This window comes from Cryphonectria parasitica, assembly GCF_011745365.1.
Source record: "Cryphonectria parasitica EP155 unplaced genomic scaffold M406scaffold_1, whole genome shotgun sequence".
Lineage (NCBI taxonomy): Eukaryota > Fungi > Ascomycota > Sordariomycetes > Diaporthales > Cryphonectriaceae > Cryphonectria > Cryphonectria parasitica.
In genome coordinates, this window is record NW_024468909.1 from 382,203 (window position 1) to 399,514 (window position 17,312).

General features: G+C 55.3%; 6 protein-coding genes across 6 annotated transcripts; 1 reads left to right on the forward strand and 5 right to left on the reverse strand.

Moving 5' to 3' along the window:
• Positions 1 to 372: 372 nt before the first annotated feature.
• On the forward strand, positions 373 to 2,400 carry M406DRAFT_217534 (Six-hairpin glycosidase; the record flags this gene model as incomplete). Its single annotated transcript, XM_040915502.1, has 2 exons — positions 373 to 2,141; positions 2,220 to 2,400. Coding segments are annotated over 2 exons (1,950 nt in total), but the record flags the coding sequence as incomplete, so codon positions are not given.
• Positions 2,401 to 2,422: 22 nt separating this feature from the next.
• On the reverse strand, positions 2,423 to 4,047 carry M406DRAFT_283915 (mannose 6-phosphate receptor domain-containing protein; the record flags this gene model as incomplete). Its single annotated transcript, XM_040918539.1, has 3 exons — positions 2,423 to 2,833; positions 2,964 to 3,543; positions 3,683 to 4,047. The coding sequence occupies 3 exons, from the start codon at positions 4,045 to 4,047 to the stop codon at positions 2,675 to 2,677; spliced, it is 1,104 nt and encodes a 367-aa protein (XP_040780479.1). The 3' UTR covers positions 2,423 to 2,674.
• Positions 4,048 to 5,111: 1,064 nt separating this feature from the next.
• M406DRAFT_248127 (ERG4/ERG24 ergosterol biosynthesis protein) lies at positions 5,112 to 6,684 on the reverse strand (the record flags this gene model as incomplete). The annotated part of the gene is made up of 2 exons (XM_040916509.1): positions 5,112 to 6,507; positions 6,614 to 6,684. The coding sequence occupies 2 exons, from the start codon at positions 6,682 to 6,684 to the stop codon at positions 5,112 to 5,114; spliced, it is 1,467 nt and encodes a 488-aa protein (XP_040780480.1).
• Positions 6,685 to 7,914: 1,230 nt separating this feature from the next.
• M406DRAFT_222497 (uncharacterized protein) lies at positions 7,915 to 8,949 on the reverse strand (the record flags this gene model as incomplete). The annotated part of the gene is made up of 4 exons (XM_040915618.1): positions 7,915 to 8,074; positions 8,160 to 8,536; positions 8,607 to 8,689; positions 8,760 to 8,949. Coding segments are annotated over 4 exons (810 nt in total), but the record flags the coding sequence as incomplete, so codon positions are not given.
• Positions 8,950 to 10,938: 1,989 nt separating this feature from the next.
• Positions 10,939 to 11,757, reverse strand: M406DRAFT_17961 (uncharacterized protein; the record flags this gene model as incomplete). Its single annotated transcript, XM_040915421.1, has 1 exon — positions 10,939 to 11,757. A coding segment is annotated over one exon (819 nt), but the record flags the coding sequence as incomplete, so codon positions are not given.
• A 974-nt stretch (positions 11,758 to 12,731) lies between these two features.
• M406DRAFT_34988 (family 3 glycoside hydrolase) lies at positions 12,732 to 15,247 on the reverse strand (the record flags this gene model as incomplete). The annotated part of the gene is made up of 4 exons (XM_040922511.1): positions 12,732 to 13,088; positions 13,161 to 13,516; positions 13,592 to 15,052; positions 15,124 to 15,247. 4 exons carry the CDS (start codon positions 15,245 to 15,247, stop codon positions 12,732 to 12,734), a joined length of 2,298 nt encoding a protein of 765 aa, XP_040782399.1.
• Between the last annotated feature and the right edge of the window lie 2,065 nt (positions 15,248 to 17,312).

The window sequence follows — 17,312 nt, forward strand, 5'->3', positions numbered from 1 at the left end:
GGCTTATACGAAGTCTTGGTGTAGTGACGTCGACCTTTGTGTACACACGATGTCACTGTATGGACTCAAGGCTTCCATACGAAGACTTCCTATAAAGGAGGCCAACCTTGAGAACTGCTGCTGGAGAAAAGAGGATCATGGACATCTCAGCCGGATGAAGCAGATTTGACACCCTCTCCTTGGAGGCGTGAGAGGATTCATAACATACTCGGGTTACACGTCCTTGCCAACAAGAACGCCCTCTACAGAAGTACGACCATGGCTCGACGTCCTGCCTCCCTCGTCCTCCTCTCCCTCCTCGCCCAGCTGGGTCTCCTCCTATGCCCTCTGACCACAGCCCAGCAGCTGGACGCCACGACCATCTGCGAAGAGTACTTTGGCAACGACGCCCCCTGGTACATCCCACGCATCCCGCTCTTCCAGTCGAGCGACGCCACGCTCAACGATGTCTACTACTACCGCTGGAACATCTTCCGGGCGCACCAGCGCGACCTGGGCAGCCTGGGCTTCATCTCGACCGAGTTCCTGGACGACGTCTCGTGGGAGCTGTTCCCGTTCGCCTCGCTCAACGACGCGACGGGCTTCCACCTGGGCGAGGGCCGCTGGCTGCGCGACAGGCGGTACAGCCACGACTACATCGACTTCATGTACACGTACCATGACGAGAGCGCCACGTACGGCAACGACAGGCACTTTAGCGAGGCCATCGCAGACGCGGTGTGGCGGACGTACCTGGTGGACGGCGACCTTGCGTCCATCTCACAGCACCATGCCGCCATGGAGACCATCTACGACGAGTGGGCCGACCACTACGACGACACCAAGTTCCTGTACTGGATCGAGCCTCTGTACGACGCGACAGAGTACACCATCAGCAGCATCGACGCCTCTGGCGGGGAAGACGGCTTCACGGGCGGCGAGGCCTTCCGCCCGTCCATCAACAGCTACATGTACGCCAACGCCCTCGCCATCGCCCACATCGCCTCGGCCACAGGCGACACGGCCACAGCCGCCACGTACGAGGCCCGCGCCGCAGCGATCCAGGGCAACTTCACCGCCAGCCTGTGGAACGCAACCCTGGAGCACTTCATCGACCGGTACTACCAGGACGACAGCACGTACGTGACATACTGGGACTTTATCCGCGGGCGCGAGCTGGTGGGGCTGACGCCGTGGAACTGGGACGTCGTGCCCAACAACGAGACCTACGCGGCCGCCTGGTCGCACGCCCTCAGCACGGCCGACCTGCTCACCGGCTCGGGCCTGCTGGGCACCGTCGAGCCCAGCTACGAGTACTACATGCGGCAGTACCGCTACGACGCCGTGACAGGGCTGCGCGAGTGCCAGTGGAACGGCCCCGTGTGGCCCTTTCAGACCACCAGCATGCTGGGCGGCCTGTCGAACCTGCTGGACCACTACGACCAGGACGTCATCACCGTCAGCGACTATGTAGGCCTGCTCCGTGCCTACGCCGCTCTGCATTATGATGACGCCGGCGCGCTCAACATTGTCGAGGACTACTACCCCAACAACGGCAGCGCATTGGTGTGGCTGGCCCGCAGCCCGCACTACTTCCACTCCGGCTTCGTGGACCTGATCCTGTCGGGCCTGGTAGGCATCCGGCCCCGCTCCGACGACGTGCTCGAGGTGAACCCGCTCGTCGACGGCTCCGTGGCCTGGTTCCGCGTCGACAACGTGCTGTACCACGGCCACAACGTCAGCGTGCAGTGGGACGCCGACGGCAGCCACTTTGGCACCGCGGGCTTACTGCTGAGCGTCGACGGCGCCCAGGCTAACGCCTCGTCCACGCTGCAGCGCCTCCTGGCCACCCTGCCCGCCGCCGCCGCCGCCGCCGCCGCCGACCCGCCTGCCATCGCGAGGCCGCTCGCCAAGTCCGTTCAGCTGCAGGACTACTCGGCGTATCCGTACGGCAACGCCTCTGTCGTGGGTGCGGATGCCGAGCAGATTCATGATGCCATCGACGGCCGCGTGTGGTTCTGGACCGAGATCGTCAACGGGTACGACAGCGCCGAGGGCGACGGCGAGACGTCGCAGTGGTATTCGGTCAACTTTGGCGCCGAGACAGACATCAGCCGTGCCGAGATTGCGTTTTACCAGGGCGGCGAGGCTGGCTTCTACACGTACGAGGACGGCACGTTTGCTGCCGTCAATGGGACCTTTGCGGTGCCTGTGAGTTATTCGGTGCAGTATGCGAACAGCAGCAGCAGCAGCAGCAGCGACGCGTCGTGGGTCGATGTCACGACCTTGGTGCAGGAGGATGCCGTCGCCAATGGCATCACTAATGTAGAGTGGTCCAGTGTGACCACCGAACAGGTCAGGCTTGTGTTTGTGCCGGCCTCTGGGACGCAAGTGCGCTTGGTCGAGTTCAAGGTCTTCTGAGAGAGACAGAAAGGGACAAGAAGGGAGGGATATGTGTAGACAGTAGTAATTGCTGAACATAGATCAAACTCCATATGCTCCGATGTATGAACAGAGGGTTGAAAGGGTAAGACACACAAAAATGGCTCTGTACCTTTCTTCTACCTTGTGTGATGAACGCCGTCAATTTCCAACCTTCCCATGGTATATTTTTTTCTTCTCTTTCTTTGCTTTGATTATTTTCCAAAGTCTCTGCATCCAGAGATACATGGTACTGAGGTATAAAGTTCTTAGCTCAGTCGTCCCATTCTTCGTCCAGCTGCCCAATCAGCCTGTCCTCATCTTCCCTACTCCTGCCCATCCCTCGTCCGTTTGGTGATCTTGACAGCGAGTGGTAACCTCGATGGCTAGGAAGAAATCTTGCGCACGAAGACGTAAGAATGACGAAGAAGTCCTGAAAATACCGTGGTAATAGTGTCAGTTGTCAGTTCACTTCATGTGGGAGCCTCTCTCTTTCTCTCTTTCTCTCTCTCTCTCTCTCTCTCTCGCTGAGAAAAAAAAAAAAGGGGGGGAGGACTACCGACCGTGATGAAGCTCCAGATCCCAGCCCAAAAGGTGTAGTTTGGCAGCTGCCTCCAGCCCCTGGCATTAACCACGTTCCGCTGGTAGAACATTCCACCAGCAAAGTACACAATGATGGCGATGATCATGATGATGGCAAACACACCACCTGGTCCCACGCTGCCCGGCTTGTGCGGCTCGACGCCGGCACATGCATGCTGCGAGCGCACGACAAAGACATAATTGCACTCGTCTGGGTCGGCGCCGACGAACGAGATGACAGGCGTCGAGCTGACAGAGTCGCGGTCGCAGCGGAAGGCGATGGTGGCTGACTTGCGGCGCGTGTCGTCCTTTGCGATCGTCACTGTGTCTAGGGAACTCGTGTAGCTGCTACCGCTGCCACTGCTGCTGCCACTGCTGCCACTCTTGGCGGAACTGCCGTACGACACATCCTCATCGATATAATCTTTGTAGGCTGCGCCCTCGTGGACTGCGGCAGCCCGTCTGGATATGCTCGAGCTCGACGATGGACCACATGGTGAGCCGTTCGAGTACTGGAGAACAAGTTGGCTGCCCCGCGGCGTGAGTGTTGCGTTCTGCTGCCTGTTTCGCACCCCATGATAGTCAGCACATGCCTACACCGTTATACATGGAATACAATCTTTTCCCGGTTGATCCTGCAGTTGTGATGCCCGTGGTAGGGCTCCCTTCTTCACAATCCCGACTTGTTGGACTGACTCACCCTATCGAGTACACCCTCCCATTATTTGCTGTATAGTAGGCGCTGACGTTCCTGTACAGGCTCTCGTCTACCCCAACGATACTCTCCGGCGTCTTCAGCACGGCCTCGCAGATGTTGAGCGTGAAATTGTAGTTGTAATCGTAGCCCTTGACCGTGTAGTCCTCCGTCGACGCCCGCTGCTGGTGCTTGCCGTCCTTTTTCGCGACGGCGATGTCTGGCCGTAGGTCGAAGAATGACCCGCCCTTTGTGGATATTGCGGTGCAGGCTGTGGTCGTCGGGGTCTTGTCGTCGGCAGCCAAAGCAAGCGAGGGGCCTCCGAAGAGGAGGGCTGCTGTTAGGAGCAGCAGACCTGACCGCGACACCATGTCTGTGTGTGTGTCTCTCTCTCTTTCTCTTCTAGTGCCCTCTCTCTCTTCGATGGCGCACAGTAACTCTCCCTCACGTCAAACTCCTGTATATGTTCGAGGGATGGTCGTCGGTGTCGTTATTGTCGAGATCGTCGTTGAGATCGTCGTAGTTCAAGGTTGTGGAGCAGCGGATTGACCGTGTCGGCGCCGAGTACTTTATAAGCTGCCCTGTGCTTCTTCCCAGTGTAAGTCGTCAATGGGCGTATTCGCAAATACGAGTCGCGGATCGCGTGGGCAGTGGAATGCGAAAACTAAAGTCTCGTGGTGCGTCCTTGAAGGTTTTAGTGAAGGTTTTCGTAGATGTTCGTTCAACAATCGGCTGTCCTCTCGAAACGTTTGTCGATTTCAAAAAGCTCCATCAGTTGCGAACAAGAATGTTGGAGAGGCAGGAAATGAACAGGGGACACATTGTCACGGCCGCCAGTTTAGCACCCGGGGAAGGAGACGTCAGCCTCAGGGGTTGGACAGGGGGCACCTGGGAGGGGGTGGGGGGGGGGGGAGGGCCTGCCTCTGCTCACCTGCCACTGAAAGATCCTCCACCAACTCAAGGGAGTAAGTAAGTACAGTACTAATTAATAGCCTGGTTGAACCCCCACCCCTACCGTGCCCTACCTAACCTCCTGTAGGTCCGGCCACTTATACCACGTTTCACTGAGACACTGTACCACTATGTACAGAGATATGCTTTACTTTGCTTGCTCACCAGGGCCTAAGCAAGCACTCGAGCATTTAGTACAATGCTGTAAAATGAAAAATATACTATGTACGAGCACCACCACCAAAGTAATTATTATTGTTCCGAGACACAGAATATAGACCCAACTCAATTAACCAACCCCAATGCAATACCAGAATGATTTCCACATGATGCTGCTGACACAGGCAAACCACAAGGATTAGAATCGATCCACCTCGTAAGGGGAAGTGCCTTGTACACAACCCGCCCATATGTGACACACCAGTCGAGACACATATACACGGAGAACTCGACTCAGCAAATCTCCTCTGCCACTTCATGTACATTAATAGACATATGGCACGATCCTCCACCTCACGACCTTCTTGTACTTCTCCCAGTCCTCTCCATATTTCCGGTGGCACTTCTCGTCATCCCGGCCATCACGATGAATCAGCAGCACGGCGAAGTAGACGACGTAAAAGTATGTGAAGATCATACCCCACCCTCGCGCGGCACCCTGAATTACTTCCCTCCCGTCGGCCATTTTGAACGCACCCTCTGCGTTGGTGCCGGCCGTCTGGATGAGATAGCCCGCCACACCCGTGGGCAGGCTGTAGGGCCACGCCTGGATCCAGTCGGCAAGGTAGTTGATGTGACGGGCAGTGCCCCACCAGCCCGAGGTAATCAGGCGCGAGCCGGTCTTGGTCTCTATGTAGGTCAGGTGTGCCACGCGAGGATCGTCCGGGTTCGTGCGGAAGTTGTTCTTCTGAGAGTTGGCGGCGCGGAACATGGAGTATCCCGTGATAAGCAGGGCGGCCATTCCTGTCAGGTAGACTGGGCCAAGGGTCACGGGATAGACAGAGAGGTACCTGGTCTGCATGCTGTAGGAGAAGGGGACCCAGACGAGGTCTCCAAACGAGAGCATGCAGCCAAACCCGTCCGTGGTGATATCCATGGTCGTCAGGATGGCAGACTCCATAAAGACGCCGTCGAGGACGTAGATGGCTTGTATGAGGGTGACGAACACGATGCTGTCCGAGACGAAGCCATAGGTGCGGTACTGCTTGGCGACATGGGCACAGTTGTAGAGGATCCAGCCGAGCATGCCGGGCCGAAGCTCCAGAAACTCCTTGATGTCGATCTCACCGATGAGAGGGATGGTGACGCGAGGGTTCAGCTCCCGCCCAATGAACCAGTCGTACATGACATTGCCGGTGTGGCCACCTGCCGCCAGCTCGCGGAGGTCCTTGTTTCCAGCCTTGACGGCGAACGACCTGACGTAGACAAAGGTAGCGATGGCATACGAAATCAAGATGTTGGCCGTGAGGATTTGGACGTAGTTGTCGGTCATAAAGGTCCAGACGGGGAACGAAGCACCCTGCTGGATCGTCCCGGCGAGGCAGAGAACAAGAGTAAAGACGATCGAGGTGAAGCTGTTCAGCCTGTACTTGAGCCTGCCACCGCTAGAGAGCTCGACGCCCTCGGCCACCGTCGCAGGAAGGACGCGGTATAGGATGGCATTGAAGAGGTAGTAGGCCAGTGTCCAGCCAGTAACTTCCAGGCTAAATAGCCCCGCGATGCCATTAGCAGGCCATCCGGCTTCCCGCTTCAGCTGTTCGATGTTGATGGTCTTGAGAGAGAGCAGCGAGGGGGCAGGGCAGCCCGTGGTGTCGTTGCAGGCGAAGGTGAAGAGGTACAGAAGGATAGGCAGGCCGAATGACACGCCAGCAGCTCCGAGACTAAATAGAGAAGAGAGAGATTAATAAGAGGAAAATCATGTCAGTTTGCCCGGGTTCCATTCCAGAACATATCCAACACAGGGTGGTGGGCAAGAATCGCACTCACGGTCCGCCAAACTCGTAGCCGTGAGCAGCTGTTTGCTGTCTTGCCTCAGCTTCTGCCTTCTTGGAAGACATCGTGGGTGGGTATCAGTTCAGCCTTGATGTCTTGAGGGTGTGGTAGGGACTGAAGTCATCAGGCATGCCCAGCAAGGAGTGTGGTCGTCGTCTTGCAATTGGCAGTACAGTATAGAACCGTTGTATGGATTTGGGAGCTTTGGGTCGTGACGTCCACGAAACTTTCGCCTGTCAAGCCGTGTCTCTGAGTGTCTCAGCCCCTGGAACAAGCTGGTAGCCAGTTTGAGTTAGCGCTTGGTGGGGTCGCGAGCAGCAGGGTCCAAGCCTCTATGTACCGTAGTAGAATGCCACCCTCTGTCTCTACTAGTCCTAGTCCCTGCTGCTGTTAGTCACGAGTACCGTAGTACCTAACATCACTGGCGTCCTCCAGTAAATACATCGTCATCTCGTCCTCTTGCAGCAACTCGACTTGACTTGAGAGCATCCACGACCATACCAACGATGCCACGACCATCCAAAATACCTCAACCCCAGAAACTAACCCCCGTACCTCGTATATCGTCATCTTTCTCTAAACTGACTTCACCTGTTCCTGCGATCCTGCGCTCCTCTCAAGCTACCTGATATCCTTTCTGGTTCTGCTTCAGTTCGACAAACCTTCATGAGATGCACGCCTCTGATTCATGTCAAGAGTAAGGTTTTCACCACAAGTCATGCCACTCACCTTGGCTAGAGTCCTTTCGAGGTGGGAAGAAAAAAGATCTAAAAAATCACAACACTTTTTCTTGATGTCTAGACTAAGTTTTATGGGGGCACCTTTGGCTCATGCTCCACGTTCCACTCCTGCTTCACCATGATCGTGATCCCACCACCTCCCCCAACGTTGATTCCTGGATGTGCGGCCTCGATATCCTTCAGCTGCTGTCGGATCAGCTCGTCTCCACCGACTGACACGCTGCCCTTTCGAGACAATGCTTCCACATGGGCATGATGCGACACGCCCTCGGCAGGCGACAGGACATATCTCAGCTCCACGGCGTCGTCCGAGTCATACCTCGTGTTGATAGACCTCGAGTTGTTGAGGACCGCCGACTGCATGACGGTGTTCTTACTATTCAGGTGCGCCTCCGAAGACCCGAGTCTCACCAGGCCTGAGGACAGTTCTCTCTGTACCGTACTCCTTTTATTGGATGAGTTGAACGTCCTGCTCCTGCTCCACGCACTCGACATCCATGTGGAAAATCCCACGCTTTTGGGAGACCTCTGGTATTCATTCTCTGGCCGTCGTATCTGCCCGAGAAGTGGCCGAAGTAGAGGGATGCATGCCAGCATCACAGCCAACGAAGGCTCTACGGCCGTCATGAGGACTGCCGTCACCGAGGTGTACGTCACGTCGTTGTAGTCGATCTTGGAGAGGTAGACAAGCCTGATGATGCTGGCGATGCACGTTCTGATTCAGGGGCCATGTCAGCTTGGCGCCCGACCATTCTCACCTGGGATGTGGACGAAGGGAAAGATGTGCAGTTCTTTCTTACAGGAACCCAATAGTAAAGGTTGCCAACAACCATGCCTTTTTCCAAACCGGCATTCGCAAACTCAGCAGGCTCGGGATCGGCATCGCCAAGACTACAACGTCACTCCCCAGATTCAAGATGGCAAATACGGCAAACAGTGCACTTTGACTGCCGCAGTACCCGCCCGCGATGGAAAGGTTCCAGTTGTACGCGAAGGGATGGCAGATGAGAAATGTGCTCAAAAAACCCGACAAGCCTAGGAGCGCGGTGAAGACGATCATGATCTTTGCAGGCAGCACAATCGACGTGACGGCGAAGATCTTGATGTAGAAGAGTAGCACCGAGAGTTTGGTTGCGGTGAGTGACAAGTTCCAGAGCATCTCGAGAGGGAGTATGATCTGTCTCGAAAAGTCAATGATCATCGAACGTGATACCTGGAGCAGAAAGAGGGACCGGCCAACGACGCACCTTGTGATATTGAATGATGGGATCTGGCCCAAAACGACTCAGGACGTCGTCCTCATGCCAGCCAAACCCGCCAAGGACAGCCTCTGTTGAGTCTTTCTCAGTCATCATGAAATACTAACCTTAGCAAGGGGCGGAGGGTTGGATCTTCCATACCTAGAATGCAGGCCACCGTTAATCCCAAGGTGAAGAGCCATGCGAACAAGATGCAACAATCGCTGGCATCCAGGCGCCGGTGAGCGATACGCGCAGCCACCAGTCGAAGCCCAATCGCAACGGTTGAGATGCAGCCAAACAAGACAGCAACTATCACCATGGCGATCTGGCTGGGCGCAGCCAAAGGTATCATGACAGCCATGGCGCAATCGTTGCCATGCGGCCGGATGTTTCCAGAGGGACGGATGACCGGCCAGTCCAACCTTGTCTGGTGCTGGTGGTGGTGGTGAGGGTAATGGTGGGGGGTTTTCTTCCGCCCCCCTAGACGGCGGGAAAGACTGCAGGTTATGTCAAGCGCTGCGTCTAGACAACCACCACATGTGATGAAAAAGTCATAGGGTTTTTGAAGATCATGGTCGGATGGCCCGAGGCTCTCCACTTGGCTGATTGCGTATGCTGGACGTCCGCATACAGATGCTGAGAGCCAAAGAGGCAGGAAGAAAAACAAGCGAAAGCGAGTCTGGGCTGAAGGCAATGGCAATCATCGGACCAGGAAGAGGGTCCCCACACCAACGGTTTTTTGCCTCTTTGTATGTGACCCGGCCACAGATGCAAGGCGGCTGGCAACAGAGGTTGGACGGATGTCCTGCACCGTCAAACCTGAAAAAGGCAGGCGGGTGCTACCTTCGTTATATGATCCACTTAATGAGCTGTGTGTGTGCGTGTTGCAAGACGTTAGCGGATTCAGCAACTGGTTGTATTACTCTCCCCAGGGCAGAGATCCATCGATATGGGTGAGCCAACATGCCCACTTCTATTCGATGGTGTGTGTGTGTGTGTGTGTGTGCGCGCGTGGGGTTTCATCCCAAGCCTACGCAGGAAACCCTCCAACTTCGAACCATCATCAGCCAACGAAGATTCCATGGTCATCTTGCTCACTCATCCGCTCTCCCCACCACGCAGCTTTGAGTAAGCAAAAAGAAAGTCAAGGAGGCAGGGCTGAGGAGGCGAAGAGTCAGACCCCTAGGTGAGACGAGCTTTGAAGCCCGACATCAAATCGACACAGGAAGGATACACGTGTAAGTGTGACCAGGGTGTCGAACCAACCAGCAGCAGAGGCATTAAAAAGAAAGAATAGAAGGCCGCCGCACATGCCTGTCTTGGGTGTTTTGGGGGGCCCTGGCTGGGTTTCGTTGGCACATCCACAACCCAACCTGCTGCCAAATCAGGCTAGGCTTTGGAACATTCGACGCGCTGGATACGACGGCCAAGCCATTCTTTTCGAATCTTCTTTCGGGTTTCAGCGGCTGACGTGTGTGGTTTGCTGGCAGAAAGAAAGAGAAGGAAGAGGGGGTCCTGTTATTTACCTGGGCCAACTGGGGGCTCACACACACACACACACACACACACACACACACACTTTGTCTCTTCCTTCTCTCAGCGCGCGGGGGTTCGAGGGACTTGTCGTTCCGCTTCTGGCAGCAGGCGAAGACGGAGATTGAGCCGCACCCTCCAAACCGACCTGCCGAAAAGAGGTGTGTGTCCGATAACCGAGTTGACTTTGCTTTGACTGGCGAGTTTTCTGGTACACATGCTGCTGCAATACGGCAGTTGTGGTAGATGAAAGAGTCAAAGAGAGGTAGAGAGAGGAAAAGATGGCAACCACGCGATCTCTCCCCAAAAAGCGAAGGTCGCCCGCACGGCGTAACCCAACGAGTTGTCACAGTATTTTCGGGATTCTCCGACTGACTTGGAAGATATTGCATGAGATATAATATGTCTTTTCATGATTTGTTTTGTTTTTCTTCTTCTTTTATTCTTCTCTTCTTGGTCTACTTCTTCTGTCGCTAAGAAGGCTAACGCATGCGCTCCAAACAATAAAGTATATCTATCTGCCTATGTTAATCTATAACATTGCATGTAGAAACGCTTCAGAGGGTATATAGAAAATGAGACGCTAAATGAAGGGAAAGTTCACACAAAGACCAGAGGAGACTCGCCCCCACTCCCTCTCCTTCTCAACCATGGATGAGACCAGCACCCATGGCTTCTGCAACAATGTCCATCCCTAACAATCTCATCACATATTCAACATCATCATGGTCATGATCATAACAGCAGCCGCAGCAGCAGCCGAGAAACGCACACCACCACTGCTCCTGCTCGCAGCACCCGTCATGCCCTCCTTGAAGCCGGCCTCTTTCCCACCCAGATACAACGCACCGGCATCCGTCAGTGCGCCGCCACTGCTCAACAGGGCGACATTGCCGCCGGTATAGCTATCCCACGAGCTGCTCTTGCGGTCGGCGCCGAACCAGGCGTAGGCCTCGACATAGCTCAGGCCGTCGAGGTAGGCCATGCTCTGGTTCATCATGGCGACGGTGTCGTCCTCGCTCTCCTGGGGCAGGGCCATCTCGGTGATCCAGAAGGTGATGTCGGCCGAGACGGCGCCGCTGGACGCGTTGGTGACGTAGAAGTCGTACAGGGTGCCCAGCCACGAGGCCAGGCCCGCGTAGTCGCCGTACCAGTGCAGGGCGACAAAGTCGGCCGGGCAGCCGGCGTCTGGGTTGAGGGCCCAGCACGAGGCGTTGAACTCCTGCAGCCAGGCCAGGCCCGAGTCGGAGCCCGTGGTGGCCGGGTGCGAGATGTTCCAGGTGCGGTCCGAGGCGGTGCGCAGGGGGAGGATGTCGTCTATGTAGGCGCGGGCGGCGTCCGAGGGGGCGATGGCGCTGCCGCCTGAGGAGGTGGTGCCGTCTGGCTCGTTGAAGGTGAGGAGGTGCGTGGAGGTGGCTGGGAGCGTGCTGAGGCTGTTGATGGTGGTGGAAGAGGAGGCGTCGTCCAGGCCGTGGAGGAGAGGCACAAAGGGGAGGGATATGTCTGTGACTGCGTCTGGGGACCAGTTGTAGTACCAGTCTATGGAGGAGTTGGAGGAGAGGAGGAGGTTGTTGTCCGAGGCGTGCGTGTCGCCCAGGTAGGCGAGGCCTCGTTTGGAGCCGAGAGTTGTGGCTTGGCTGGTGGCTGGGAGGATGTAGGAGAAGATGGTTAAGGCCACTAGGGCAGAGGATGATGATGATGATGTTGTTGTTCGTCTCATTTTCATTTTCATTTCTTTCTTCCCTCCTCTTTTACTGTGAGGGTGAACAATAAGAGGTGATGGTGGTGACTGGTACACAAGAGGCGAGGTGTTTACTTGTATAGAAAATTGTAGATACAAATTTGTATAAACAATCAAGCGATATCCTTCTTCAGCAAAGCACTACAGAGAGTTATATAGTTCCAAAGACCATGATTGAATCCGTCAGATTCCATTCCCAGCGCTGAAGAAATACCAAGGCGGCCTAAGTTTACATGGACGATTCCCAAAAAACCAGGGTCTCCTCATTATTGACATGGGCGCCCATTGGGTGACGTCACACGACACACGAGACTTACACGGAGGGTTCCATTGGGCATTGGGCGTCTTAAGTCGACTGAACAGTACAAAACTCCAGGGGTCCAGACCAGGTTTTTCGTGCCAACAAGAGATCCACCTCCTCGCTACTCAGGCATAGATACAGAATCAGAGAGTGAGAGTGAGTTTGTGTGTTGATAATTCTCCGAGCCAATTAGTGGTTTTCATCTCTTGTCCTCGTCGCATCGCTTAAAAAGTTGAGAAATGCAGGTTGGGCCAAGGTTTTTGGGTCCTTATGACGGAGGAGCCAAGGTTCTTATCTGCACTGGTCCTGATCAGTGGTGTGTGTTGTACGCAGGCTGGCTGTGGTGTTTTCAGAAGGGGTGGAAAATCAAGGAAAACACTGTATTGAAGAATGCATGCAAAGATAAAGTTCGATGGAGATCAGCCAAAATATTGTGTCTGGGGACCCTTTTTTTCTTCTTCTTTTCTGGTCTTAATAATAATAAATACACTATTACGACTAGTATTCAAGTTTAGTCAAGATCTACTCACCACAGGGCCTCTTCAGTCCACCCTTCTCACGATATCACAATCGTCCCATTCAGCCTGAAATCCCGACTGCTCGCCCCCACAAACAAATCATACTCCCCCTTGGCCAGCCTCCACTGCTGCGCCACCACATCCCAAACGCTCAAGTCCCTCCTCGTGAGCTCAAACACAGCCTGCCGTGCCTCGCCAGGCGCCAGGGGCCCGACTCGCTGGAACCCGCGCAGCTGGCGCACCGGGGTGTCCTCGACGGGAATGCTCACGTACAGCTGAGCAATCTCGGCGCCCGAGACGGAGCCCGTGTTCTCGACGGTGCACTTGACTGTGGCGAGGACATCCCATAGCTGGGGGTGGCCGCCCTGGACGATGGCCACAGCTGGGTCGGGATACTCTGACAATGTGGCGGTGGTGGTGTTGTCAGTCGTAGTAGTAGTAGTAGTAGTAGTCGTAGTAGTGGCGACGGCGGCAAGATTGACGAGACCAGCAGAGAGTCCCGAGTACGCAAAAGTGGTATACGACAGTCCAAAGCCAAACTCAAACTGCGGCTCGATGCCCTCGCGGTCAAAGGCGCGGTAGTCGACAAAGACGCCCTCGGTGAAATTGATGCTGGGGAAGTAATCCCACGAGATGGTCGAGTTGAGAAGGGTCCCGTAGTCGGACTCGTTCTTGGCGACGGTGTAAGGGAGGCGGCCGCTGGGGTTGATGTCGCCGTAGAGAACAGAGACGAGGCTGCGGCCGGTCTCTTGGCCTGGGAGGCCGGCGTAGAGGACGGCGGTGACGTTGGGGTTGTCGATCCACTCGTCGACGACACGAATACCTGAAGGTGTGTTAAAAATGACTGACTACAAAGGGAAAAATGGATAGAAAGACACGAGATAGAAGAGAGACTCACCCGCGTTATGAATAATCACAATCGTGCTGGTGCAGTTCTTGGCCACATTCTTGACCAGGTTATCACTAAACTCATCCTTCAACGTCGTCCTGTCAAACGACTCGGAGGCATACGAGTTGATAAAGACAAGACAGTGCTCAGCATTCGAGTAAGCAGGAGAAGGCGCCTCGGACCAAAAGTCCCACCGCAGCGTGCCTCGATCCCGTGCAATCCGCTCCGAGATGGCCATGAACGGGTCGATCACGTACGAAGGGGTATTGCTGCCTGAACCACCGCCCGTGATTTGGGTTCCGTTGAGCGTGTTCCAGCCAAAATTCACCTCGTAGCCGCCGCCAAAGCGCAGGTAGTTCTCCCAGGGCGAGGCCTTGACGACGGCGTCGTAGCCATAAATGGCCAGAAATCGAGGCTTCTGGAAGGGAAGGGTCGCGTTGACGTTCTTGACCAGAACCGTCCCCGCCGCGCCGATCTGGTGGATGAGGTCGGCGTGGTCCAACGACTGTGCGTCGACTGCAAAGTGCTTCTGGGTGTTGGTGTAGATGGACGGGACCGGGTACGAGTACGCCTGGTCGAGCAGGTGCAGGCTGGCCAGGACGCGCGTCGCCATGTCGTCGAGCCTCTCCGCACTAACAGAGCCATTGCGGACAGCCTCGGTAAGGTTGGCGCCCCAGAAACCCCCATCCGGCATGACGAGGTCCAGACCGGCGTTGGCAGAGGCGACACCCGTGTGCTGGGCAGCCCAGTCGCTGACGACAAATCCTTCAAAGCCCAGCTCCGTCTTGAGAATCCCGTTGAGGAGCTTTGAGTTCTGGCACGCGTACGACTGGTTCGCCCTGTTGTACCCACACAGCACGGCCCCGGCGCCCTCGCGCAGGGCATTCATGAACGGGAACGCATACAGCTCGTGCAGCGTCCTGTCGTCCACGTCCGAGCTCATGGCCTCGCCCGCGTCCGTCAGCGTGCGCCGGAACTCCTGCTCATTGAACAGCCAGTGCTTGGGCGTCGCGATCACCCCGCGCTCCTGGATGCCCCTCGTGATCGCGCCCATGCCGATGCCGGACAGGTACGGGTCGTTGCTCAGCCCTTCCCAGTTGCGCCCTGCCCTGGCCATCCGCCCCAGCGGGCCTGCTACGGGGCCGAGCGCCACGTTGATCCCCTTGGCGTGGTACTCCTCGCCCAGCGCCACGCCGTACTTGTACATCAGGTCGGGATCAAACGTGGCGCCGACGTGGATGCCCGCTGGAAACGAGGACACGAACTCCTGGCCGCGGATGCCGTCGGGCGCGTCGGAGAGGCACAGCGCGGGAATGCCGAGGCGGTCTACGGAGCCCGTGGTGCCGATGCATTGGCCTGTGAAGCCGCGGGTGAGGTTGGACTTTTCCTCCAGGGTCATCTGGGCCACGAGGGCTTTGGCGGTTTTGTAGGCCGCTGCCCATTGCGTGGTGGAGGAGCCATTGCCGATGGCTGTGTGAAAGTGTGTGTCAGTCTTGGACGTTTGAGGTGATGGGTATTATTCGGTTTTCTCTTTGACCTACGACTTGGATATACAGGTGGGCTGAGACCGTAGTACGGCACCTCTGAAGGAGCCTCTGTGCTGTTCGTCTGGGCCAACGCCAAGCTGGCTTGAAGGGCAGCGAAGAGGGGAGTGTGCACCTTCATCTTGCTGAGAGGAAGAGGCAGTTGGCCAGAACAGGAACGAACTTGCAGGGACAAGACGATGACAACTCCTCCTCGAGCCTTGCTAAAGAGCTAGCACTCGTGGGCCATGAGTAGACCCAAAACTCCCCAGACTTATATATCAGAAAAAGCCAAGGCAGCGAGGGGGGGAAATCTAATCAGCCCGCCCACATCGACTGCAAGTATATCTCCTATATAGTATCATAGCAGGATTCCCTCTGGTCCCACAGATACGGTGGTAATCATTCCACCATCGACCTTGTCACAAAGTGGTGATCTCACCATAACAAACACACGCTCTCCGCACCGCGATGCCGCACAAACAATATCGCGGGGTTGGAATCACTGGAAATGGGGCCGACGGGCGGGGGCGCCATATCTTGGCACAACGCTCTAAGTGGGAATCGTTACCATACTTCTACTACGTAGCATGGGGGAGAACATGCCGTTTTGTCGCCTGCGAGGTCCGAGAATGGCGGGGCACAAAGGTCCGATGATACCATACCGTAGAATAGTAATTCCAAAGCAAAGGGGAAAGAAAACAGCTGGAAGATGCACGACTCGATCTCGCCTTTTTCTTGGCTGGTCACTTGATCCCCAGCGTCGTTGTCTCCTTTGCGCAGCCATCGCCGCTTTGGAACTTTCATCAATGAGAAAGATGAGGTGCAGGACTCCAAGTGAGTGAACTGAGTGTGTGTGTATACGTAATGTAGTCTTGATCGAGATCGACTCTTGCTATCGTAAGGAGATAAATAATTACTGTAGATGTCTAATGCATTATTTGAATGGCGTGACGGTGGGATGAAGTTGCTTCATCGGATAATCTTCGGTAGACATGACCAAGTTATGCTTTCTCTGTCCTTGAAGCCGTCCTTTTTGTTGACTGTGCTTGCTCCTTTGCTTTTAACTAATTCATTGTATTCTGTCTCTTCTCTCTTTGTTGCTTTTTCCTTGTTCTGGGCAAGGAAATAGCGGTGTAAGGCGGCTGTCAACTTTCTGGCTGAGCCACTTCCTCTGGCGGGTTGTTTTCTGACCATGATTACTCCAAATCTTTCTTCCCCTGCTTTGCTCGTACCGTATTGGTATAATTTTGAAATAATCTGTTCTCTACAATTCTAATGGTCCGTCCCTGAACTACTTGTAGACTTTCATGGCAGAAGGACTGACTGACCATGTTTGAGAAGGATCTTGTCCATAGCATCCTGGGTGTACTATCTCAGATGCAGCGGTACGATTTGGGCACCGAGAAAGGCAAGGCATGCTCTATTTCCCGTCGGTGAATGCTGTCAACAGACATATAAGAGAGCAAGAACCACTTATACGACTTATCAGCTCGAGTGGCTATAAACCTCTCAGCAACTCATTATAGCCTTGAAGAGTCAAGCCAGGACGCGGCCAGCGAGCCTTGCTGGGGTCTTGAATTGGGACAAGCAACCTGGGTCGTGCCACCGTTGAGATGACTGTTGTCTGGATTCTCAATGCTGCTTGCGACGAGGCGCACCAGTGCCATGTCACAGGATTGTGCGATTGTCCCATTTATTGCACTGGGGCAGAGTATTGATTGTCCGTGCGAGAGAGAGAGAGAGAGAGAGAGAGACATACCAGAGCCTCGGGCAGACAATCGACGACACCAAGCTGATTTCTGGTCTACAATTACCTGACGCTGAACTCAATAGCTATCTGCCTTGTCAAAGCACACTCATTCGATTGGGAAAGTATGTCATCGTCACTCTGATGGCCTTCAAGAGCACACAAACCTGCAAGGCCAGATGAAGAAACGACTTCAAATCCTCCATTCTGCAGCACATCCCGGCCAGGTACAGCATGACATCCAAATTCGAGGCTGCACGAGCACCAGGTCCGGCCATCGTATACCAGTCAGTCCCTCGCGTGGGCGATGCCATGGCGCGTTGCCCGGCCAGCTTCCGACAACCCCAAGAGGCAGCACAGCAGATGGTCCCGTCCGTTTATCTGCTCTGGCTGTCTGTCGTGGCAGATGGCCGAGCCCCGATCTTCCACAGATTAATGACCGCCGCCGCCGCCCCGT